The 26,466-nt window shown below is 35.2% G+C and overlaps 1 protein-coding gene across 7 annotated transcripts in view; it reads right to left on the reverse strand.

Moving 5' to 3' along the window:
* LOC129905200 (protein lev-9-like) overlaps positions 1-26,466 on the reverse strand; it is a 560,766-nt gene that overhangs the window by 445,826 nt on the left and 88,474 nt on the right. For all 7 annotated transcript variants that reach the window (XM_055980622.1, XM_055980627.1, XM_055980625.1 and 4 more), the window contains exon 4: positions 14,197-14,388. In XM_055980622.1, the coding sequence (XP_055836597.1) occupies positions 14,197-14,388 (192 nt within the window). The remainder of the gene's footprint in view (positions 1-14,196; positions 14,389-26,466) is intronic.

The raw sequence follows: 26,466 nt of genomic DNA on the forward strand, positions 1-26,466 counted from the left end.
ACTTGTTCTCGATCATATCAAGCTTACCTTCGATGAGGGTTTTCTGGTCATCTAGAAGGTTCTATTGCTGCGTTGCCACTGATGTGTTCGGCAACGAAAAAGCGGACGAGCTTGCAAGGGAAGGCTCAGTACTTGGTCCTTCTCTCATAGACCATAACATCAGAATCCCACAATATGAAATGAAACGAAATATCGTCAAACATATTTTTCAAAAAACCAATGAAAAATGGAACCTCCTAGATACCTGCAGTCAGTGCCGGTTTAAGCACTACCGGCGCCCCTGGGCAAGTGCAAGTGGCACCTCTCAAAAAAAAATTAATTTTAAAACAATTTTTAAAATCACGAAAAAAGCAATAGCAGATTATGTCTTACCTCTCATATACTTGTTAATGCGTTTATTGACAATGTGCGGTTTATTAAAGTACATAAGGTTAACTTTAAAAAAAAATTAAATATTCATGTCATTAAGGCTCAATTGACAAGTTTACCTTTATTTCTGACTTTTTTGTTTAAACACATTTAAAGAGTAGGTACAGTTGGTTTTATTTGAACAATATTTTTTCAAAAACTTTTTCAATTCTGAATCTTAATATCTGTATTGGTGAAAAATCAAATAATTTTTTTTGTTTTTTTTTCAGTAGGAGAATAAAAAACTTGTAGCAGGCTTCTGAATGATTCCGGACGCTTCCGGACAGCCAATCGAAAACGACATACCTTTATAAGTATTAGGTTTGTTCGTTGTTATCTCTAGGGCACTCTGGGTCGCTCCGAATTCGTTGTCAAGCGTTTTTTGTAGCTCTTTTTTCAACCAGAGTTATTTCCTCTGTGTTCGATGTTCGCTGATGAAACTAAAGGCGTTCGATGTAAAGTGAAAACCCGAGAAACTGTAATTTTTTTTGACAGTTAATTGACATGACTTGAGTGCCCTGGAGGAGGGAACTACGAACAGATCTATTCTTTTATTCTCACACACAAACGTAGTTTTTTTATGAGAAATGGAGAAGCTGTCAATTTTTGGCCTTTCTGGATTTTGGGTTTTCGGGATTTTGGTTTTTCGGGATTTTCGGATTCTGGGTTTTCGGGATTTTGGGGTTTCGGGTTTTTGGGTTTTCGGAATTTAGGGTATTCTGGATTTTGGGCTTCCTGGACTTTTAATTTCGGGATTCTGTCTGTCTCTCTTCTGTTTCTTTATTCATTATTACAGCCTGGATATTACCAGCTTTGATTTAGTGTTTTATATAAAGGGGCGCCTTTGCAAAAATTAAATTGGTTGGAGGAATATTAAGATTGCTTTAGTCTTTCAAAAGAAATTGGGGCGCCTTGTTCTTCAAAGATGAACGAAGATTTTGGACACCATTGTCCTTCCAGAAGCCAAACAAATTAACTCAAAACTGGGGGGCGCCTTCATTCTTCAAAAAGTTTAAAACAAACAATACGAGCGCCGTTGAAAAAGTAAAATAGAAAAAAATTGGGGCGCCTTTGTGAAAGTAAAAATAAATAAAACATCGATTGGATAGACTTCGTTATTTATAAAACTTTTGTAAAAGTTCGGGGCGCCTGCGGCGCTCCTCAGTGCTTGCGCCTCTGGGCGACGGCCCAGGCTGCCCCCCCCTAAAACCGGCCCTGCCTGCAGTCACACCAATAAACTTTGGCCGAATTACGACGAGAAAAAATCTAATTACTCAGTAAACCTTCCTTAAGATCCTTGTAGGTGCTTTAACGGGACATAACCTACGGGGGTGCCATAAAAAGAAATTAGGGTTTAGCACAGATGACCTATGTGGAGGCTGCGGCAATGAGGACGAACAGGAAGATACTACTCACTTCCTCTGTCACTGTCCAGCACTCTGCCGCACTAGGAAAACATTTTTAGGGAACTACTTCTTTAATGAATTAGAAGAGAACTATCAAAACTGGCAGGCAATAGCCTACTGAACTTTGTCAAGTCTACCAAGTGGCTCGACAAACCATAGGATTCATAGGATTACACTTTTTTAATGAGGTTATAAATACTTCAGGGTATCACAAGGGAAATACATTGATCTAAGTGTGACGGTAACAACATCAACTGTCAGCCAATTTAACCTAACCTAACCTGTGTAGGCCGACGTAATTTCATTTTTTTAATATCATTTAAATAATTCTACCCATAACAATTTTTGGTCTTACTGTACACATACGAAATTCCATACCACCGAGCATAACCTAAATGGTCTAAAATTATTGTCTGCGAGCATGCCAAATTTCGCATTTGCTTCGAACATCCTCAACTTTTCCGGATAAAAGCATATTTCGTTTCCTTAAATCGATCTTTTTAACTCGAACTCTAATCCATGGTAGAACGCCTCAATCTCCATCCTAAGAGTCTTAAAAGTGTAATTAAAGTACATATCGCTAATTAAGTGAATTTAAAAAGATACCTATACTTAATCATTATAATCGTTTACTATAATTTGGGAATAATTTTGCAAATAAAAGTACAATAAATAATTGATCAAACCATTGATTATTCAACAAAAAGGTAATTTCTAGTTCCAAACTGATTAAACTAAGTCAAAAGAAGCTTACAAATTTATTTTTTTGTTTAACTACATGCTAGTGATCCATTGGGTGTGCTTTAGAACTAAGCAAAACCTCTGGGAGACGATCCGAAGATCACTCCTAGAAAACCTGATAAAACCCTCTACAAAGGTTCTTGACAATTATATATATATATCGCCATAGACCTATATCATCGATAACAAATCCAAATCTTACATCTTGGAAACTATCGATTGTGTATAAAAGGGAGAAATCGCCTCGAGAAAGTTCTGGTTGTGCCTTTGGCGCTTCCACGAGGCCCAACTTTCAAGCGATCCAACCAGATCTTCAAAATTGGTCACTTCAAACCAATTAAACGATCAAGTTCAATAAAAGAAAGCTTGGCTGATCAAAACTCAAGTGATAAGAGCATCACAAGCTTACGTGGCTCGTTTCTACAGTCAACAAACCGCCTGCCTGATCATACACTCGATCTTACAACAACAAAAAAAAATCAAGAATACAACTATATACCTAAAATCGTTTTCATCTAAACTTAGTCTAAGCGACACCAAGATTTTGTTTAAATCTGATACAAAACAAGAATTTGTACAACCCATCCATACTCAACAATCAAACTATCATTAAAAACCAACAAACTCGTCAACTCCATCATAAAAACAACATTATCGTTATCGTTCATGCTAAACTTTAATCAAACCTTATAATTTATCAATAACTTATTGTGTCTCTCATCAAATCATCATTTAAATTATCGTTCAACTTGTGCATTGTGTTATATCCAGTATAGAACATCAATTAGCTGCGCTTATAAAAAAAAAGATTAGCGCTCCGACAACTACGGGGATGCTGTGCACATCATCTTTGGAGAGCGGGTAAGTCATTTTTGTTTAATTTTTTTTGTATCAAATTGAACGACTTTTTATGATGAGAATTTTTAAAACTTAATTTCTAACTTAAACTTTTAAAATATCTTAATTTCTATCTTAATCTATATAAAATTACTAAGTACTAAAGTGAATCCTTTTTATGAAAGTGTGTGTTTAATGAGCATAAGTGAAAACAATAAGTGAAAAAGTATAAAAAAATAGATACATACAGATTAAAAACAAAAAAAAAAAAAAACTCTAATAACAATCCAAGAGAGAGAGAGCGAGCGTTCTCTAATAAACTGTGGATCTTAAATTAAAGCATTCTTGAATATAAAGCGCGAAGTAAAGTTGATCGTGCATTTTTTTTCTTTTCTAAAATGTTTGCTCTATTTTATTGTTTTCACTCAACTCACATAGGTACAGGGTTCACTCATTTGAAATCAAATGAATTTTATTAATTTAAACTTTAAAGTATTCGAACTTGAGGGAATTTAAATTTGTTTTATATATACGATTTTTTTTACCAATTTAATTTTCTTAATAATAAATTTGCGATGAGTAGACAAATTTTTAAAATATTTTGAATTTATATAATTTTCTTTTTGGATTGAATAAACATTATTTATATTTATGAATTTAAATAAGTCAGTTGACTATTTTGTTTGTTTGGCTCTCAATTGAGTCATTATGGAGTAAATATAATTTTGTGCTAGGGGCAAGAGAAGGGCATTAGTGATGCTGCAACAAGATGATGTAATGATAGTTTCGTAAGAATTTTATCATTTTAAATTAGGGGTTATTGACATAAAATTAAGAGTGGATCAATAACCAAGGTGTTTCTTTGGTTTCAAAGAGACGAGGGGAGGGTTACACTCGGGGTCCCAATTAACACCCAGGGATCCGACTTAGAGAGATTTTGAAGAATAATTTTCGTTGCGTATGGAGATTAGGAACTTTATTATTTTTTTTTATCGGCATGATAAATAATGTACGGTAGTCTAGCGGCAGGTGCAAGAACCTACCCCACCGACGAGCTGGCCTTTGGTGGAAGCAAGCATGCCGAGCCGTACCGTGCTAGCTAGACATCTTATTTAGTGTGTTGTGGTTGATTTTAGGGAACCTGTGGTCCTAAGATAGCTGCAGCAAAGCATGTCATCGCTCTTCATTGAATAAGCCCATCGAAATCCGTTACACAGGTGGCGCCCATAGTGAGGCTTCGAATAAATCCATTTTAAGTTTCATTTTCATCTAGAAATATTTTTTTTGTTTTTCTTTCAAGTTAATTTTAACAAAAAAATAATTAAAAATTTTTAAATAGCAATAAACACTTAAGTTGACGACCCATTTACTTCGGTCTTTTGATCATGTTTAGTGAAGCGCTAGCTGCAGTGTTTTGAAAAAAATATTTATCTAAATTTAAATCAATGACCCGAAATTAACATGTACCGGATACAATTTTTCGTCTGTTGCATTGACTAGGTTTTAGATAGAGTTTTTTCGTTTTTGTATCCAGAAAGTTTTTTCATGAATGTCCGGGAAACAAATAGTTCTTAGAAACTTTATTTCGTCTGTTGCGATCATGAAACAACTGACTATTGAACTTTTATTAACTTGAAAAATTAAGTCTCATTTATATTTTAAACAAAAATTAAAGTCCTACTTAAATAACTTTAAACCTTAATACTAAAAATTATGCTAATTAATCGAACGACCTAATAAGAAAAGGTACATTTTATCAATCTTTTAGTTGCGTTTTTGAAATTTTAATGCAAGTTTAAACTCGGTATTGCCAACGAAGTTTTTTTTTCAATTCTCTTATGTTAAGTTAAATGTTGCACATCACTGATTTTTTTTTCTTGCCCAGCATGATAATTTGACATTGATAATTTTTATTGATATTTTTTTGGATAAATATTCCACTGCATTTATATATTTTTATTTTTATTTTTGATTATTTGAAAACCAATATAAACAAAAATTTAGTACATTTGTACATACATTTTAGATATTTTTGAATTCTTGATTTTTATTTCTTTTTTTTTGTTGGTATACTTTCACTTAAAGTGTAAATAATTTTTTTTTGCTTTTGCGAAATGGCACCGAAAATAGATAAGTCGAAAGACAAAGCAAAAGTTGTCACACGCAATACGCGTACGACAGTTGCAGATTTACCATCTGGTTCGATTGTGAACAATGCGACTGAAGATGAAAATCTTCATTCTGACGAAACAGGAGATGGTCAAATCAATGATCAAAATGGTGATCAAAATACTGGTCAAAATGACGGTCATAATAACGAACAAAATACCGATCAAAATAATGATCAAAACAACGCTTTTTCGGAACAAATACCAAATCCGATGTTGTTAAACGATAGTTTCCAACGATTTGTCACAAATATTGTAAACGCAACAATTGGACTCAGTAGAGCCGAAGACTTGCGACAAAGAGAGAGAGATTTGGAAGAAGAAAGAGCTAGAAACAGAGAGGAAGTAGATAGAATCATTCGCGAAACTTTAGGGAAAGTGACAACTCCTATCGTTAGGTCTGAACCTATACAGGATATTAATCCTCCACAAGAGCACAGTACTGCCCATGCACCAACGGGTTCAGTTGAAAACATAGAACCTCAACATCTGAATCGAAATACTCAAAATTTTTTAAATAGAATAGAAGCTTTAAATTTGAACTCTGATAGCCCTAGCGTTAGTCGTAACCCATCTCATACAAGCACGAATCGTGCACTCGAATTTCACAAATGGGGTCTGAAATTCGACAATGTAAAAATGACTGTCGACGATTTTATATTTCGCCTTAAAACGCTAAAAACGAGTTACAACGCTTCGTGGGAAGATATTTTTCTTCACTTTCAACTCTTTGTTAAAGGTGATGTCGAAACTTGGTTTTGGACATACCTCAAAACCAACCCAAACGCAAATTGGCGTACCTTAGAATTTGCATTAGTAGAACAATATAGGAGTATTGAAACTGACTCGGAACTTTCGAGGAAAATGTTCGATCGACGCCAAGGTCAAAATGAAAGTTTCGATAGCTTTTACAACGACATTCTCGTTATGAATGCACGTCTTCATATTCCTAAATCTCGGACAGAATTAATCGAGCTGATAAAGCAGAATGTTAAAAAAAGAACAGGGGAACTTCTAATTACTTTTAGTACTCAAAGTTTAGCCGAAATGGTATACGTCTGTAGGTCAATAGAAAAACATGCCCAGAAAGAAGCCTCTCATTCAAAACCTTTAGTTCAAAATAGTTTTAAAAAACAAATCAGCGAATTAGACCCACTATTGCCAGACGAAGACTTGCTTGAAGTAGATGAGTTAAAAGCTTCGCCTGGTCCACAAAATTACTCGAACTACACTTGCTGGAACTGTAAGGCAAAGGGACACTCATTCGTCCATTGTCCTAATTCTCAGCGAAACTTGTTTTGCTACAAGTGTGGTATGGAAAATACCACAACACCAAACTGCGCAAAATGTTCGGGAAACCGAAAACGCGGCAATTCTACCACCGGGGAGGGTTGTCAATCGAAAGCAAACCCGGATCAAAATCAATAAAAAACAATACTAATACTTTTAGACCTGAATGTTTATCGTCAACAGACATAAACAAACCACCTGCTTTGACACCAACACCTGATTCGACAAAAACACTTGAAGTTTCAAAAACTTCAGAGATGAAAAATGATACCAAATCAATTCAAATTCTCCAACGCGAAATCCCTTCCAGCGACAAATCACCCCCAGCTTTGAACGCACCCGTATCTCTTCACGAACGGTTGCGGAACTATTATGAAGTTCGCGGTAGAATTTTCTCCAACCCTACACCTCGCATTCAGAAACTCAGAAACAGATTTAAAGCCAAGAAAAACACTCATCGTGAAATTTGTGCTACGACACTTTGTAATGCTGAAGATCCTAGACCATATGCAAGCGTCTCGATTTTTGGTAAAAAGATGCTTGGTCTTTTGGACAGTGGTGCGAGCATCACTTGTCTTGGATCTGGATGTATGCAAATGCTACAAGACCTTAAGATTCCGTTTAAAAGCTTTAACTCAAATGTTAAAACAGCCAGTGGACAACCACAGAAAATAATCGGCGAGATAACTACTACAGTGGAATACAAAAATATGACAAAAGAATTAAAAATCTATTTAGTACCATCTCTGGAACAACCTCTTTATCTCGGCATTAATTTTTGGAAGCTTTTTAAAATTGCTCCACTTATAGTATCAGAAATCAGTTCTCCTTCACTTCGGGTATGTGACGCAAACGCTCACGACCTTTCAGCCGATCAATCTTTTGAAATTGAAAAAGTTATCCGTCTATTTCCGTCCTATGCCAAAGAAGGGCTTGGACGAACGACATTGGAGGAACACACAATAAATACAAGTGACACCGAGCCCATTAAACAAAGAAACTATCCCGTGTCACCAGCCATCCAGAAATTGATGTATGAGGAACTGGATAGGATGCTATCATTGGATGTTATAGAAGTAAGTGAAAGTGCCTGGAGCTCACCAGTTGTTCTGGTGCGAAAACCAGGAAAGATTCGCTTGTGTTTAGATTCCAGAAAGCTCAACAAGGCAACAAAACACGATGCCTATCCTTTTCCTCATATAGAGAATCTGCTTAGTCGTCAATCGGAAACACACTACATTAGCAGTGTGGATCTAAAAGACGCATTTTGGCAGATTCCTCTGGAACAAGAGGCACGGGAAAAGACAGCTTTTAGTGTGCCCGGTCGACCTTTATATCAATTTAAGGTGATGCCCTTTGGCCTCTGCAATGCAGCTCAACGCTTGTGCAGACTAATGGACAAAGTGGTACCTAACGAATTGAAACAAAACATCTTCGTTTATTTGGACGATTTGCTGATTGTGTCGAAAACGTTTGAAGAACATATTGAAATTCTTCGGAAACTAGCTTCGTTATTGAGGAAGGCAGGCTTGACAATTAATTTAGAAAAATCTCGTTTTTGCTTCAAAGAACTTCGTTACTTAGGTTTTATTGTGGGAGGGGGTTGCGTGAAAACCGACCCAGATAAAGTTAGTGCCATAAACGATTTTCCAGTGCCATGTACATCTCGACAGGTAAGACGATTTTTAGGCCTAACGGGATGGTACCGACGATTCGTACCTAATTACTCTACCCTTGCTACCCCAATTACGAACACTTTAAAGAATTGTAAAAAATTTGTCTTCACTCCTGAAGCTCTCTTAGCTTTTGAAAAACTTAAACAAGCATTGACAACAGCACCAGTGCTAGAAAATCCTAATTTTAACAAACCGTTCATCATCTTATGTGACGCCTCTAAAACCGGTGTCGGATGCGTTTTAAGTCAACTTGATGACAACGGCGTAGAAAAACCCATTTACTACTACTCCTATAAACTGAACCAAGCGCAAAGAAACTATAGCGTAACAGAGCTCGAATGTTTAGCTGCTGTTTTAGGGGTAGAAAAGTTTCGACCTTACGTTGAAGGTTACAATTTTACAATTGTCACAGACCATTCGAGTCTCCGGTGGCTCATGAGCCAAAAGGATTTAAGTGGAAGGTTAGCGCGGTGGAGTTTACGGCTCCAAAGATACTCTTTTGTTATAGAGCATCGAAAGGGTTCCCAAAATGTCGCACCGGATGCACTTTCACGTGTGTATGCCACCGATTCAATTTCAGTTATCCATTCAAACAATTCCAACCCTTCCGATGTTCTACAGGTCAATCTCTCTGATCCGGCGTTTAAGTCGGATGAGTATATGAGATTGATCGAAACTATAGAGAAAAACAAAACCCAGCTAATTGACCTTCAAGTATCAGAAAATTTTCTTTACAAGAAGGTCAAACACTGTCCCCTGTACAGTGGGAGGACGACTGCGTTTGGAAACTGTGGATACCCGCTGCTCTGACTGACCAATTAATCCGACTGGCGCATGACCCACCTAGAGCCTCGCATGGTGGAATTGCAATGACTTTATATCGACTTCGAGAACGATTTTACTGGCCTAATATGGCGGCTCAAGTGAAATCCTTCATTGGAGAATGTATTGTCTGTAAAACGACTAAAGCTCCAAATCACATCTTAAGACCACCTATGGGTCAGTCGTTTATCGTGGACAGACCCTTTCAACATGTATTTATTGATTTCCTCGGCCCGTATCCGAAATCGAAAAGCGGAAATTCATATATAATCGTCTGTCTTGATCAACTAACGAAATTTGTACTTGCTAAGGCAATTAGGAAAGCCACTGCTGAGGTAGCTATTCAGTTTTTAATAGAAAACGTCTTCTCGCTTTTCGGTGTACCTGAGTCGCTTCTCTCCGACAATGGTAAACAATTTGTTGGGAAAGAATTTGCTAAATTTTTAGAGTCAAACGGAACAAAACATATTCGCACAGCATCGTACGCTCCACAAGCGAACGCAAGCGAGCGAACAAACAGATCAATCTTAGCTGCTATAAGATCTTATATTAGTACAGATCAATCAAATTGGGATAAACACCTGACTCTTATTCTAAGTTCTTTAAGAACGAGCATGCATTCCGCTATAGGAATGTCACCATTTGAAGCTCTTTTCGGCCAATGCAAAATCCAACATGGTTCAGACTACGCGTTGCTAAAAAAATTACATGGTCTCAACAACTCGGAGTTTGACGTATTACCAAAAGCAGCAAAAATGAATCTCATTCACAGTCGTGTAAAGGAATCTTTGGCTAAGGCCCATAAACTTTATGAGAAAACATACAATACTCGAAGTAAGACATGTAAATTTATTGTAGGACAAAAAGTTCTTAAGCGTAATTTTATACTAAGTGATAAGTCCAAAAAGCGCAATGCGAAGTTATGCCCAAAATTTATCGAAGCTACTGTTAAGAAAGCCGTAAGTAACAATTTATATGAATTAGATGATTTAAATGGTAAATCCCTGGGAATAATTCATGCCAAGGATATACGAATTTAAGCAAAATACGAACTAATGGTAAAAACTTAATCTCGTTTAGGGCGTGGGTCGATTTGATAGAAACAAACAGCCTTTTCTCATTCCATTTTTGTGTTTTGACAAAATACACAAAACTGAAATGTTGTGTGTAGGCCGACGTAATTTCATTTTTTTAATATCATTTAAATAATTCTACCCATAACAATTTTTGGTCTTACTGTACACATACGAAATTCCATACCACCGAGCATAACCTAAATGGTCTAAAATTATTGTCTGCGAGCATGCCAAATTTCGCATTTGCTTCGAACATCCTCAACTTTTCCGGATAAAAGCATATTTCGTTTCCTTAAATCGATCTTTTTAACTCGAACTCTAATCCATGGTAGAACGCCTCAATCTCCATCCTAAGAGTCTTAAAAGTGTAATTAAAGTACATATCGCTAATTAAGTGAATTTAAAAAGATACCTATACTTAATCATTATAATCGTTTACTATAATTTGGGAATAATTTTGCAAATAAAAGTACAATAAATAATTGATCAAACCATTGATTATTCAACAAAAAGGTAATTTCTAGTTCCAAACTGATTAAACTAAGTCAAAAGAAGCTTACAAATTTATTTTTTTGTTTAACTACATGCTAGTGATCCATTGGGTGTGCTTTAGAACTAAGCAAAACCTCTGGGAGACGATCCGAAGATCACTCCTAGAAAACCTGATAAAACCCTCTACAAAGGTTCTTGACAATTATATATATATATCGCCATAGACCTATATCATCGATAACAAATCCAAATCTTACATCTTGGAAACTATCGATTGTGTATAAAAGGGAGAAATCGCCTCGAGAAAGTTCTGGTTGTGCCTTTGGCGCTTCCACGAGGCCCAACTTTCAAGCGATCCAACCAGATCTTCAAAATTGGTCACTTCAAACCAATTAAACGATCAAGTTCAATAAAAGAAAGCTTGGCTGATCAAAACTCAAGTGATAAGAGCATCACAAGCTTACGTGGCTCGTTTCTACAGTCAACAAACCGCCTGCCTGATCATACACTCGATCTTACAACAACAAAAAAAAATCAAGAATACAACTATATACCTAAAATCGTTTTCATCTAAACTTAGTCTAAGCGACACCAAGATTTTGTTTAAATCTGATACAAAACAAGAATTTGTACAACCCATCCATACTCAACAATCAAACTATCATTAAAAACCAACAAACTCGTCAACTCCATCATAAAAACAACATTATCGTTATCGTTCATGCTAAACTTTAATCAAACCTTATAATTTATCAATAACTTATTGTGTCTCTCATCAAATCATCATTTAAATTATCGTTCAACTTGTGCATTGTGTTATATCCAGTATAGAACATCAATTAGCTGCGCTTATAAAAAAAAAGATTAGCGCTCCGACAACTACGGGGATGCTGTGCACATCATCTTTGGAGAGCGGGTAAGTCATTTTTGTTTAATTTTTTTTGTATCAAATTGAACGACTTTTTATGATGAGAATTTTTAAAACTTAATTTCTAACTTAAACTTTTAAAATATCTTAATTTCTATCTTAATCTATATAAAATTACTAAGTACTAAAGTGAATCCTTTTTATGAAAGTGTGTGTTTAATGAGCATGAGCATAAGTGAAAACAATAAGTGAAAAAGTATAAAAAAATAGATACATACAGATTAAAAACAAAAAAAAAAAAAAAACTCTAATAACAATCCAAGAGAGAGAGAGCGAGCGTTCTCTAATACACTGTGGATCTTAAATTAAAGCATTCTTGAATATAAAGCGCGAAGTAAAGTTGATCGTGCATTTTTTTTCTTTTCTAAAATGTTTGCTCTATTTTATTGTTTTCACTCAACTCACATAGGTACAGGGTTCACTCATTTGAAATCAAATGAATTTTATTAATTTAAACTTTAAAGTATTCGAACTTGAGGGAATTTAAATTTGTTTTATATATACGATTTTTTTTACCAATTTAATTTTCTTAATAATAAATTTGCGATGAGTAGACAAATTTTTAAAATATTTTGAATTTATATAATTTTCTTTTTGGATTGAATAAACATTATTTATATTTATGAATTTAAATAAGTCAGTTGACTATTTTGTTTGTTTGGCTCTCAATTGAGTCATTATGGAGTAAATATAATTTTGTGCTAGGGGCAAGAGAAGGGCATTAGTGATGCTGCAACAAGATGATGTAATGATAGTTTCGTAAGAATTTTATCATTTTAAATTAGGGGTTATTGACATAAAATTAAGAGTGGATCAATAACCAAGGTGTTTCTTTGGTTTCAAAGAGACGAGGGGAGGGTTACACTCGGGGTCCCAATTAACACCCAGGGATCCGACTTAGAGAGATTTTGAAGAATAATTTTCGTTGCGTATGGAGATTAGGAACTTTATTATTTTTTTTTATCGGCATGATAAATAATGTACGGTAGTCTAGCGGCAGGTGCAAGAACCTACCCCACCGACGAGCTGGCCTTTGGTGGAAGCAAGCATGCCGAGCCGTACCGTGCTAGCTAGACATCTTATTTAGTGTGTTGTGGTTGATTTTAGGGAACCTGTGGTCCTAAGATAGCTGCAGCAAAGCATGTCATCGCTCTTCATTGAATAAGCCCATCGAAATCCGTTACAAACCTTTGCTGTGTCTCCATTTTTTTTCATTTTTTTCGTGAACACTCTGTTGTTCACTCTTTGGCTAGGTACGTTGTTTTCGTAATTGTTCTTTCTGTTCTTCAAATTTGGCAAGGAGAACAGCGATTATGGACAACATATCGGCACTAGTACTTACTTGTTCTTCTGCCATTTCAATTTCGAATTGAAATGTATCCAAATCTACGTTTTCGTTAAATAATCCTGAAGACGAATGAGGTCATATTTCGTTCCAGCAGAAGGAAGACCTCGCTTATTTAATGCCGCCTTAAGCTCAGTCAAACTTAACTCATTTAATGTTTACCCATTTTAATTATAAAAAACACAAGCACTTTTACTTATTTCTTTTGTTAAAACACACGCGCGCTTTCTTTTTATTCGCGAAATTATCTGAATTGCAAAAATAAATAAAATTTATTCCACTTTTCTGACACCAATGTAATGTTTTATTCAGGGTTCACAATAAAACTTATTTCGTTTATTTAATTTCCGCCTTTACTTTCCGTTCAAATAAACACACACTTTATTTTAATTTCATTCATTTTTATTACTCGCTCAAATAAACACACTATTTAAATCACTTTGTTTACTACTGTTTCCAACACTTTATTTCACCTTTTACTGTAATTTTTCACTTTCAATTTCAAAATTAAAGTGTATCCGGTCGGTGTCCATGTCTATGTCCACACTACCCTGAATTTCGAAATTTAAGAACGTCTTCGAAGGTTCTCGTCTTTGCTTCTCGTCTTTGCTTCTCGAAACTTCCTTTGCAGGAGGGACGCTTCATACATCCAGTGGTATATTTTGGATGCCCAAAGGTGCGTTCAGAAATTTAAAGGCATGTTCACACTTATTACTAAAGATGCGTTCAGATATTTATCTTCACAGAAGTACATAGTGTGTTCAGGTGTTTATCTTAAAAGTAGTTCAGTAATTCATCGGTACAATATAAAAGGCGGAAAAATATATTAAATTAATAATTTACTTGCTCTTATTTGCTTCAATCAAAACGTTTTAGGTGTCACTAGTCCGTTTTTTTTATTGAAGATTGTTTAAAGACCTTCCAAACTTCTGCCAATTAGGATTTCTTAATTGTGCAAATGAATATTCAATTCTGTATCAAGTGATGTTGATGATATAAATAGTTACCTTCACATTGAATATCTGGACCATACCAACTTGCTTGTCCATCAATTGCCAAGCATTTTGCTCTTGGAAATCCGTTTGTGACGAATCCGTTAAAACAATGGTATTGGACTGTTGAATCTAAATCAAATGTTCCTTGCACCGGTAAAGCGGAATGCCTAGCATGTTCAATTGTAGGAGGAACAAGACAATATACTGAAAGAAAAATAAAGTTTATTTTTAATTTTACCTAGGTATTGGTTTTATATAAATTAACAATAAGGGCCATATCATTCATTAGTTTAAAAATACATCTGGATGTAAAGAAATGTCAAATGTCAAAAATAAAGCCAAATCCAATATTCACTACTTAAATCCAAATTTTTAAATCCATTCTCGATGAATCCAAATAAATTTAAACTGCTCTCTGGAGGTCAGTGCTCGACAAAAATCCTCGATCGAACCCTCCAAGTGGATGCCGGGCGGGCAATGACCACCACAATTCATGCTTTGTGCGATGTCAAAGCGGGGTCAGCTAAGGTTAGGTTGGATCGCTGAGAGGTTCTTACTTCTTAATAGTACAATCCTCAGAAATCCAATTTCACCATAGATTCGAGGTTCCTAATTTCAGAGGTGGTGTGAGCTTTTTAAAACCGTGCCGAGGAATGCAAGACTAGAGGGTAAACCAGTCAGTTACGAGCTTTTTCGGATGCCTGGCAAGGTCCGAAATAGACTAGCCTTACCCCGGTACACGGCTCTGCCGTTTTTTAATCGCTGCTATTTTTTAAAAGCATGTGTGTTTACCGGCATTGAAATGCATGTGATCCATTTTTGCGACTGAATAATCGTGCGACTAAAATCGCATGTGTGCAGGGGCGGATCCAGGATTTTTTTCTGGGGGGGGGGGCACAAGTGACGGATTGGCAAAAAAACGGCAATAACAGTTAGAAATAAAGTAAAGTATCATACGACTGACTAACAAGCAGAAAATTTTAACGACCCACAGTGGTCTAAAACCTGGCCAAAAATATTTAGGCACATTTCCCACAGCAAATAGGTACCAAATGACCAAAAAGGAAAAGGAAAAATTTTCGTTTTCTTGTTACAGTAAAAGCCACTTAAGTGCTTATCACTTACCCCTGGATTAGCCGGGAGAAAAAAAATATAAAAATCAGAAAATGCAATGCAATCCTGTGCTATAATCTATTCTTTATTTTATTTTTTGACTTAAGTTGTTTCATCAAATAGTTTTTGAGAAATTAAGTTTTAAAGATGAAATTTTGAAAAAAAAATGTTTATGTTTTTTAATTGATTTTGTATAAAATTTTGCAATATTATGGACATAATTATACCATTAGTTAATGACCTAGTAGTTTTTAGTCAAATACTAAAGACTTCATTCTAATAAATATTAAAGTTCCTAAGAATAACAAAAAGTCAATCGATTGGCCTTTATCTTTAATAAAACACGTAGGTATTTTTTAAAAATTCAAAAAAGTCATTATTTACTTAGTTATTTCGATATTTAGGGAGTAAAAAAAAGTTAAAATAATTTATTTTTATATAAAATTGCAAAAATTCAAGCAAAAAACTATCTTATATTAATTTTTAGGCACTTTCCTAAAATACAAAAATAAAACCCCGTGGGTTTACTAATAAAAATATTATTTTTCTGAATCTCGTAGTTTTTACACAAATTAGCTTATTTTCAAAAAAAGCCCAACTTTCAACATTAACTGTCAGTTAAAAACTATTGGTGCTATTTATTAGAAATTTGAAGTATGTACTATTTCGATAAAGCAATACTTAAAGATTATATTAGAAGCTTCAAAAGAAAATAAAAAAATAGTTTGTAGAGCTTTTATGCAATCTTTTTCGGTTTGTTACAGAAATGTCACATGGGTCTACAAGGGGTTAAATTTTTTTATATCTCAAGAATATTGTGTTCAAGAATATTGTGTTCAAGAATATTGTGTTCAAGAATATTGTGTTCTCTTGGAACATTTTAGTCTTTTAGTCCAGAGTTCAAAACTTTAAATCGTTATCCCCACAACTAATGTTTTCAACGCCGGTGCTCCTCATAACTTCAAAACTACTGCACTGATTCTTTTGAAATTTGGAACACTATTTTTTTTACATACATATTTCTAAAGGTATCTCTGGAGAAATTTTCTCAATAAAATAACATTTATAAAAATCTATAAGTAAGGGTCGCTTTTGAGGAGTTTTTTTCAAGGGGTCTTTATTTTCGGGGTGCAAACTTGGGCAAACTTCTGAAATGCAAATTTGTTCTACATATCAGCAGTTCTATAATATATAGTTTATGTCATTCGATGTCCATATCAAAATTTTTCACCAAAATCACTTTGAAAATTCACTTTTTTTTAATAGAAAAAAAATTCGTGTGTAACCAACAAATAGACGTTTATTTATTTGTGAGGTGGAGCTTTTCATGGGAAAGGGGTGCAACAAACAATAAAATTCGCATTTTCAGCCAGAAATAGACAAGAGTTTCACTCAAGTTCTTTCTGTTATTATTCATATATTTTAAAAACTCTTATAGTTTGATTTCCTTTAAGTATGAACTTTAAGTTCGTTCTGGATCTGCCGTTGCATGTGTGCGCCTAGCCTAAAGCTACTCTATGATGAAATTCTTGCCATAAAAAAAATGAATACTGATTTCCTACACAAAATAGAACAATTGCACTGAGATCGAGAATTATTAGTTTGGAAAGTAAATTGAATTGGAGGGAGCAGAAGGAAATGGAAAGTGTCATCGAAATTGTTGGTGTGCCTGAGGCAAACACTCATAATCCATTAGACAGCGTACATAAAATCTTTGCTGAAGCGTTAAATGTTTCTGTTTCTGAGGACGAGATAGTAAAATGCTAAGTCAAACGTTTGCCTGCAGCAAAGAAAAATAACACTGTGCAAGTCGAAATTCTTGACAGGCGCGCGAATAACTGTTTCGCCCTATTTCGGACCCGAGAAATCCATTGGTATCATTAGTTTTTCGATTTATCGGTACGACTTCGAACAAAATTTTTTTTAAAAGTTTTTTTTAATTATTTTGGGAGTTTCCCACTGTTTTTAGTCATTTTTCAACCAAAACAATATTTATATTGCTAATAATTCTGCTCAAACGTTATTTGCTACCAGTAGAAAGATATTATAAACAATTTTGAACAATTTATTTGAAAATTTAGTGATTTTTTTGAAAAAAATCGAAATTTTTTACATTGTTTATCGTTTTTTCGCTGTTTTTGTTCTCTTTTGCACAAATAGGTACATTGCATGTTTTCCATTAAAAATTAATTTCAATGTTAATTTAGTGTTGGTTAAACTTCGGCAGTCTATCGATAGCATCGATAACAAAAAAATATCGAGTATATCGATACTTCACAAAACTATCGATAGTTTCAATACTTCCAAATTATTTTACCACAAGGCTACCGATATTATCGATAGCTTTGAAATTAATTAAACACAATTTGAAATACAAGTTAAGTTTTCGTTTGACATTGGATATAAGCAACGAATTAACATAGTTTTGGTAGATATCGATAGTTTCCATTATCGATTGGATCGATAGTTTTGAGAAAGAAACTATCGATAATATCGGTAGCCTTTGGGTAAAATAATTTGGAAGTATTGAAACTATCGACAGTTTTGTAAAGTATATATATACTCGATATTTTTTTGCTATCGATGCTATCGATAGACTGTCGAAGTTTAACCAACACTAAATTAACAGTTAAATTAATTTTTAATGGAAAACAAAAACAGCGAAAAAACGATAAACAATGTAAAAAATTTCGATTTTTTTTAATTTTTTCAAAAAAATCACTAAATTTTTAAATAAATTGTTCAAAATTGTTTATAACGTCTTTCTACTGGTAGCAAATAACGTTTGAGCAGAATTATTAGCAATATAAATATTGTTTTTGGTTGAAAAATGACAAAAAAAGTGGAAAATTCTCAAAATAATTGAAAATCTTTCAAATAAAATTTTGTTCGAAGTCGTACCGATAAATCGAAAAAATAATGACGCCAATCGATTTCTCGGGTCCAAAATAGGTCGAAACAGTTAATCGCGCACCTGTCTCAAAAAAATTTTTTCAAAAAACTTGCACAGTGTAATCATCTTTTAATACAAACCAATATAAACACCGTATGCATTCATCTTTCGTCACCTGATGTCAAACTGCGTATAATGAGAAGCAAGCGTTCTGCTAAGAAGTCTCTAAACACATCACTTTTTGGTGAGGATAGGAGACATAGCATTTTCATCAATGATTATTTTACTAAGTACACTAGGGCTTTATTTATGGAGGCAAGAAAAGTAAAAAATGAAAATAATTATAAATACTTATGGTTTAGTAAGTCTAACATTTTAATGAGAAAGGTTGATAATGGTAGAGTTGTTATTATAAGATCATTTGATGATTTAAAGAAACTTGATTAATTAATACATAGCAATGGTTAATAATAATGATCCTTTAATATATGTATTTAATATATGACTCTACCAACGAAACCATACATGATTGTCATGATACTATCTTTTATTCTGATATTAATGAAAAAAAAAACCTGTTTATGTAGTGCATCAAAATGTGAGAAGTCTGCGTCAAAATTTCGATTCCCTTGTATGCAACCTTCAAAGTTCTATAAATTTGCCAGACTTGATTTTTGTAACTGAAATTCGGATTTATTCCTATGAAAAAGAAGATTTCAATATCCCAAATTATGTGTTTTACGCTTATACTAACGATTCGTATATGGCTGGTGGTGTAGGTGTATTCATCAAAGACATTTATGAGTGTAAGATTGTAAATTTAAATTTTTCGAGTACTGATGCTTTAAAAATCACTTGTGTTATATGTAATGTATCTTTTGTTTTTGTGTGTGTATATAGAATTCATAATGTTGCTTCGAATATTTTCTTAGATGAATTTTCAGTCTTTTTAACGTCCGAAACGGGAGCAAATGTCATTATTCTTGGCGATTTGAATTTAGATTTAGTTTCTTCTTGTAAAACAATAGAAACATATGAATCTCTTATGGCTGCTCAAGGGATGACATCATTCATTAATGAACCAACTCGTGGAGAATCTGGCAGAACTTTAGTTCTTAGAAGATCAGAAGTAATGTAAAAACCATGGATGAATAAATCTCTACTGTATAGCATGGGTTTTCGTGGCTTTGTTCTAGACTGGTTTTATTCGTTCCTCAATAACAGAGTTCAAAAAGTTAAAATTGGAAACAGTTTAAGTAATTCCAAGACCGTAAGTCTCGGTGTTCCACAAGGATCTGTGCTTCGACCGATTTCGTTCCTAATTTATGTGAACTCGGTTGTTGAACTTCCTTTTGTTGGCAAGGTCAAGGCTTTTGCGGATGACCTAGCGTTTGCTTATGTTTCAACTAACCTTTTTGAATTAGTTGCTAATATAAATAATGATGTACATTTACTCCGGCTTTGGTTTGCTAAACACAAGTTGGTAGTTAGCCAAAAAACTAAACTCATGTGCTTCACTTTTCACACAACGGGATCCCCTGAGTTCAAAATTACTTTTCATGCGGCTAATTGTCACAGAGCAAGCTTGATGTCTTGTGAATGTAATATTATACAATAAGGATTTTAACTGTAATGAACATTGTTTCACAATTGATATAGTAACTAACTACATATTTCTAGGTGTCTTAATTGACCAAAATCTGTCCTGGAATGACCATATTATATGCTTGAAACAGTATCTTCTATCAACTTTGCGCTGTTTTTACCGTCTTTCGAAATGCTGCTTTTCAAAAGTTTTGAAAAATTTTTATTTTGGCATTTTTCATTCAAAATTGCAGTACGGGATGAGCTGCTAGGGGGGGGGAGCATATTTTAATAAAATTCATCAATTGACCATCTTACAAAAATATGTTATACGAAAAATCTGTAAATTGTCTCGTTTAGCACACACTATGGAATTGTTCAAAAGGCTGAAAATTCTACCAATCAGACACTCATATTATTTTAAAGTCCTAAAAATTTTTTTTTCATAAGAGGTGGCTACTTACAGAGCCCCATATCTGACTTATATAATCTTCGAAGTAATATTGGATCCACTGTAACCATTCCTCACTTTCGAACTTCTAGATTTAGAAACTTTTTTTATATCGTATCTCATAATTTGTTTAATGTCCTCCCGGAAAATATTCGAATCGTTAGAATTTTATTAATTTTTCTGAAGGAAGTTAAGTTATGACTTTTGAGCATTGATCACACTGAAGTTGAAAATTTGATGCGCTATATAGTTTAATTTAATTGTAAATTTGATTGCTTTTGTATCTTTTGAATTAATTTAAAAACATATTTGACATGTAATTTTCTTTGTTATACTCACCCCACACTAAAAAACATATAGGTACGTAACTATCAATTTATTAAGTGGCAGCTCTATTTTAAATTAATTTAACTTATGCCTCAAACTATTCCCTTTCATTCATCTTATAGATATAATTATTTATAATATCTCATTTACTTTGTAATTAATTTGAATTTTGTATAATGTAATGGAGTTGGAGAATAAAGAAATAAATGAAAAAAAAAAAAAAAAGGTTTTGGTACCCAAGAAGAAGAAGAAGAGTAACCTGTGTTGAGGGGGGGTGTCGTTAGTATTAATAAAATACCTATTGGCAACACAGTTTATGACACATCCCTGTCTTTTCTTTTTATGTATCTTTTAAATGTATCTTTTGAATGTATCTTTTTCTCTTTTCAAAAATATCATAATAAAGAACTTTCTAGACACCCCAAGCTGGTGGTTAACAAAATCAAAGTGTTTTTTTTTTTTAATAAAAAGTATATTTTGCAAATTAAATCTAACAGAACTCGATGCTACGGGGGAGAGAAGTCGTTCTGAACCCAGCAAGCTCAAGTGGGTGCGCAAAGTGTTGGAGAGGACCAGCGAAGACTCTACGTCTAAGCCTGAAAGGTCCTTTGAGGAAGAAAAGCCTCTACCCAAAAAAGCAAGGGTGTTGGATGGCATACCACCAGCACCTCTAATTGGGGAAACCTTAAGTGATTTGGTCAGGGAAAAGGTTGATGTTGCGGTCATCGACAGAAGCAATCCCCTGCAGGCCGAGAGCTCGCATTCTGGTCCCGGCCTTACACACGTCACCAGAGATGGTTCTCCGACTGATTCAATTAAGTAATCATTCTCTGCCCACTCACGACTGGAAAGTCCCAATCATCGAAAAAGAGCCAGTGGGACGCTATCGATCTACTCTTGTAATAATCAACAAAGAGTCACTGGATCCTCTGGCTGCAACCGGGGGGGTCATCCAGTATGGTTTTGACAGCCTTGTGCTCAAACTTTATAAGAAAGATGAGGAGATGGCACGGCTTGCAGGCGATACGGCTGAGTCTGAGATGGATGAATTGGGCATATGCAAAGCACTTTCAGGGATGGAGGTTGATGCATCATGCAGCTTGTCTATTCCAGACCAGTCGCCATCTACGGTAGAAGATCCCGTAATGGGAACCAATCAAACCCCAGTGTCCGAAGAGGACAAAAACAAAAACAAAGTGTCCGAAAAGGACGCAAAAACAATATCTCCCGAAATGGAAGACGAAGTGATGATTGAAAGTGTTTCCAATATGGACACTGACAATGACGTGCTTGAGGCTACTCTCTCTTTTGATGAATTACTAAACTCAACCTCAAAAACGGAGGACCTTAATGCCACAGTGGTGGAGGTTGATCGTACTGGTTGTAGCCATGCTGCAGGTAGTACAGATTAATCTCCAACACTCCATAAAGGCTTCGGCCACCCTTCTTCTTCGACTAAGCAAGTCCGGAGAAAATACAGTCCTGATCCAGGAACCTTGGATTGTAAAATCCTTGGTGAGAGGCCTCGGGACGAAAGATTATTCTCTGCTGTATGTGACGAATAAAGGTGAGCCTAGACCCTGCATACTAGCAAAGAAAACACCAACAGTATTTTTACTACCTAATTACAGCGATCGTGATATCACAACCATTAGACTACAGACTCCCAAAGGAACATATTGGATTACGTCCGCTTATCTAGGCCATGATTGTGGGCCGCCTCCGGGAGAGACACTTGGGCGAATGATCGCAGCAGCAGCGAGCCAAAAAGTAGATCTCCTAATTGGTAGTGATGCTAATGCTCATCACACAGTTTGGGGGAGTACTGACGGAAATGAAAGAGGTGAGTCACTTTTTGATTTTATTCTAAGTACTAGTCTCCTTATTTGTAATATTGGTAGTGAACATACCTTTGTCACAAAGAACCGACAAGAGGTATTGAACATTACCCTTATATCACAAACAATTCAAATTGAAGACTCCTCTGAGGCATCTAGACTAAGGAAAATCCTTTCAACTAATCCAACCATGCCGAGCTCTCTAGGACTCAAATGGCGATTGGACTAGCTCCTATGAGGAATCACTAAACTTGCTAATAGACACTTACTTCCCTGGTAGCTCGAACTCTATAAGTGACATTGGTCACCGATCCAACCAATTTTATCAAATTAGTAAAGATCTTATTTCCAACCAAATACGCACAGACACTAGCAGAACTGCTACAAAAAGCCTTAAACTAATTCACTTGGCTAGAGGATGTGGATTGGATATTAATCCCCACAAAACGGAACTTGTCCTCTTCACGAGGAAATACAAGATTCCAGACTTCAAACTCCCTACAATTAAAGATGTAACACTTACTCTATCCGATCAAGCTAAATATCTAGGACTCATTTTTTGATAAAAAACTGACCTGGAAGCTCAATATTGAAGAAAGGGTTAAGAAAGCCAATGTGGCACTCTTTTCATGCAAAAAAGCCATTGGCGGCAAATGGGGCATTTCTCCTAACATTGCACACTGGCTATACATATCGGTCATAAGACCAATACTTACATACGGGATGGTAGTTTGGTGGACTGCACTGGACAAAGCGATAAACCTAAACAAGCTTATCAAAGTCCAAAGGTCAGCAAGTATGTGCATAAGCGGTGCGCTAAGGTCAACTCCTTCTGACGCCATCGACATACTACTAAATCTCACACCCCTAGACATTTTCAGCAAACAAGTAGCAGCAAGCTCACCTAATCGTCTAAAAGCGACCCTTCAGTGGATCAGTAATCATATTGGCCACACTAATATTCTAAACAACTTCGGATTCATTCCGGATCGTTTAGACTATACCACACCTCAATTGGTGTTCGATAATAATTTCCAGAACTCTATTCCCTCCAGAACTGAATGAGAGGACCTTAGCACTCTGGACAATGGCTCTTTACACTTCTATACTGAAGGTTCAAAAACCAACGAAAGTGTAGGAAGTGGTATATTCTCGGAAAAACTGAATCTCAGTATTTTCTTCCGCCTACCAGACCAATGTAGCGTGTGCCAAGCAGAAATTCTGGCGATAAAGGAGGTTCTCTCTGGGCTCAGAGAAAACGTAATATCCAACACGGATATTCGGATCTTCTCGGACAGCCAAGCAGCTATTAAATCTCTTGCCTCTATCACTGTAAATTCAATCACGGTCCTCGACTGTCAAACATCTCTAAGGGAGATTTCTGAGCAATTTAACATTCACCTCGTATGGGTGCCGGGACAAAGAGACATTCCAGGCAATTGCAGGGCAGACGAACTTGCCAAACAAGGAACAATCACTCCTCTACAACCAGAAAGGAACAATATAGGAACACCTATCGCTACACGCAAACTTATGCTGAAGCAGAACGCTTTAAAGAAAATCAACCTCAGATGGACTCAGAGTAATACTTGCCTAGCTACTAAACAAATATGGCCTTGTATAGACTTGAAGCGTTCAAAGGGTTTGTTGAATTTAAACAGAAAGCATATAAGCTCCACACTGTCTAATAGGTAGACACGCAAAACGAATGGGCGTGTTCTCTAACGATTTCTGCAGAGGTTGCATGGATGGAGAAGAAGAGGAAACTGTTCAACATCTTCTGTGCACCTGCCCTGCTCTCTCCAGCAGAAGAAAACTACATCTAGGAGAATTCTTCTATGAATACACTAGTAATCTAGTGAAAACGGACGTTAAAAGTCTATCTCCATTCATAAGGTATCACAATGGATCCATAAGGGTCTAAGTGTGTCGGGTAACTTGCCTGACAACCACTGCTATACCTAACCTAACCTAACCTAACCTAACCTAACCTAACCTAACCTAACCTAACCTAACCTAACCTAACCTAACCTAACCTAACCAAACCTAACCTAACCTAACCTAACCTAACCTAACCTAACCTAACCTAACCTAACCTAACCTAACCTAACCTAACCTAACCTAACCTAACCTAACCTAACCTAACCTAACCTAACGCAACCTAACCAAACCTAACCTAACCTAACCTAACCTAACCTAACCTAACCTAACCTAACCTAACCTAACCTAACCTAACCTAACCTAACCTAACCTAACCTAACCTAACCTAACCTAACCTAACCTAACCTAACCTAACCTAACCTAACCTAACCTAACCTAACCTAACCTAACCTAACCTAACCTAACCTAACCTAACCTAACCTAACCTAACCTAACCTAACCTAACCTAACCTAACCTAACCTAACCTAACCTAACCTAACCTAACCTAACCTAACCTAACCTAACCTAACCTAACCTAACCTAACCTAACCTAACCTAACCTAACCTAACCTAACCTAACCTAACCTAACCTAACCTAACCTAACCTAACCTAACCTAACCTAACCTAACCTAACCTAACCTAACCTAACCTAACCTGGAGGTCTGTTTAACTTTTTAAATCCAGATGTAAAATTCATTTTCACAGTGTTCAGTTGTTTTGTATTTTGTGAAGGAAAAATAAAGATGAATTCAAATTATTTGTTGAATAGTCACATAATTTTTTTGGATTTAAAATTAACTTTAATCCAAACTAAATCCAGAGTGAATAATATGCCCGTTACTTTAATTTAATCGTCATATGTTAGAACAGAATAAATCCACTTTTCCGAAATCGACTTTTTGATGCAAATTGTACCTTAAGGCGTAAACACATCTTTTTAGTTGAAAAAAAAAAAAAAAACAAAAAAAATTATTTTGGGTGCTACATAGGTTGAAAAATCTTATGAGTTTGAAGAACAGAATAAATCTAGGATTTTGGGCTATTGATAACACTGGTTTACAAGGGTTTTGTTGTCGAAACAAAAATTTTCTTTTCTGAAGGTTTTCGGTGTACTGAACTCGCATCCAAAGTCAGAAAAAACAAATCAGCTCACGTTGTAGTAAGTAAGTATCTCCAAACGCTGACATTCTACTGGTCGAAAGCTAACAGCTCAAAACTGTAAACTTGGCGGAAACATCTGTTCTGCCCCATTTCTGGTTTTATACATAAATGTCAAATACCCAACGTGGTTATTCTTCCTTTTTAACTCAGACTTCCAAACTATTCGGTCTTCATTTTGTGGGAAACCTTACTTGTTGTACACACTGTACAAATTTAAAGCAAAACCAAAATATTTTTTTTTAAACAACAGATAATCATAAGCCTCTCTTTAACATACTTTTCTTGCATTTGATTTTGTAGACTTTTTGTTTCTTATTAAAATAAGGTAGAGATTGTGTAAACAGAATTTAATCCATCTCATTTATTCTATTAGTTTTCTTTTCTCTTCTATCGCTCTTTTCATAATGATTTTTTTTTAAATAAATACGTATAGTAATTAATATACCTATCATCGCCGGATTGTTTTTTTTTGTCAGAGTTTTAATTGACTCTCTTATTAAAAATCAAGATCCAAAACAGTTGTGGAAATTGTGGTGTAAATTGTCTCTTAAGACTGGGTTCCCTTTTTCAGCAAAGTCAAATCTCATGTAAAAGCATTTGTGTGTATTAGTGAATGTGTTTCGCTCTCTCGCCATCGAATTCTCTGGTTTTTTACTCTCAGGATCAGGGATGGGACTTTGCTGCAATTGCAGTAGATCTACTGCATTTTCTTCAAGAAACAAATCTACTGCCTTTAAATAAAATCTACTGCACTTTTTGTTTTACAAAAAAAAAAATTATCAGCCTATTGTGAGTTTCATGTGAACAGGATTTCACCCGAAAAAATGGAATATTACTTTTATTTCTATTATGAGTTCCATGAGGAAAGTTGTTGACGTTCAGAAAACTCCTCGTATTTTGTTCAGGTAATGTGCGAGGCAGTGTTGCCAGAGCCGGCTATTTATCGCCAAACAAGCTCCTTGAACATTTCACCCGCTACTTAAAATTTTTATT

Source organism: Episyrphus balteatus, chromosome 1 (assembly GCF_945859705.1).
Source record: "Episyrphus balteatus chromosome 1, idEpiBalt1.1, whole genome shotgun sequence".
Taxonomy (NCBI): domain Eukaryota; kingdom Metazoa; phylum Arthropoda; class Insecta; order Diptera; family Syrphidae; genus Episyrphus; species Episyrphus balteatus.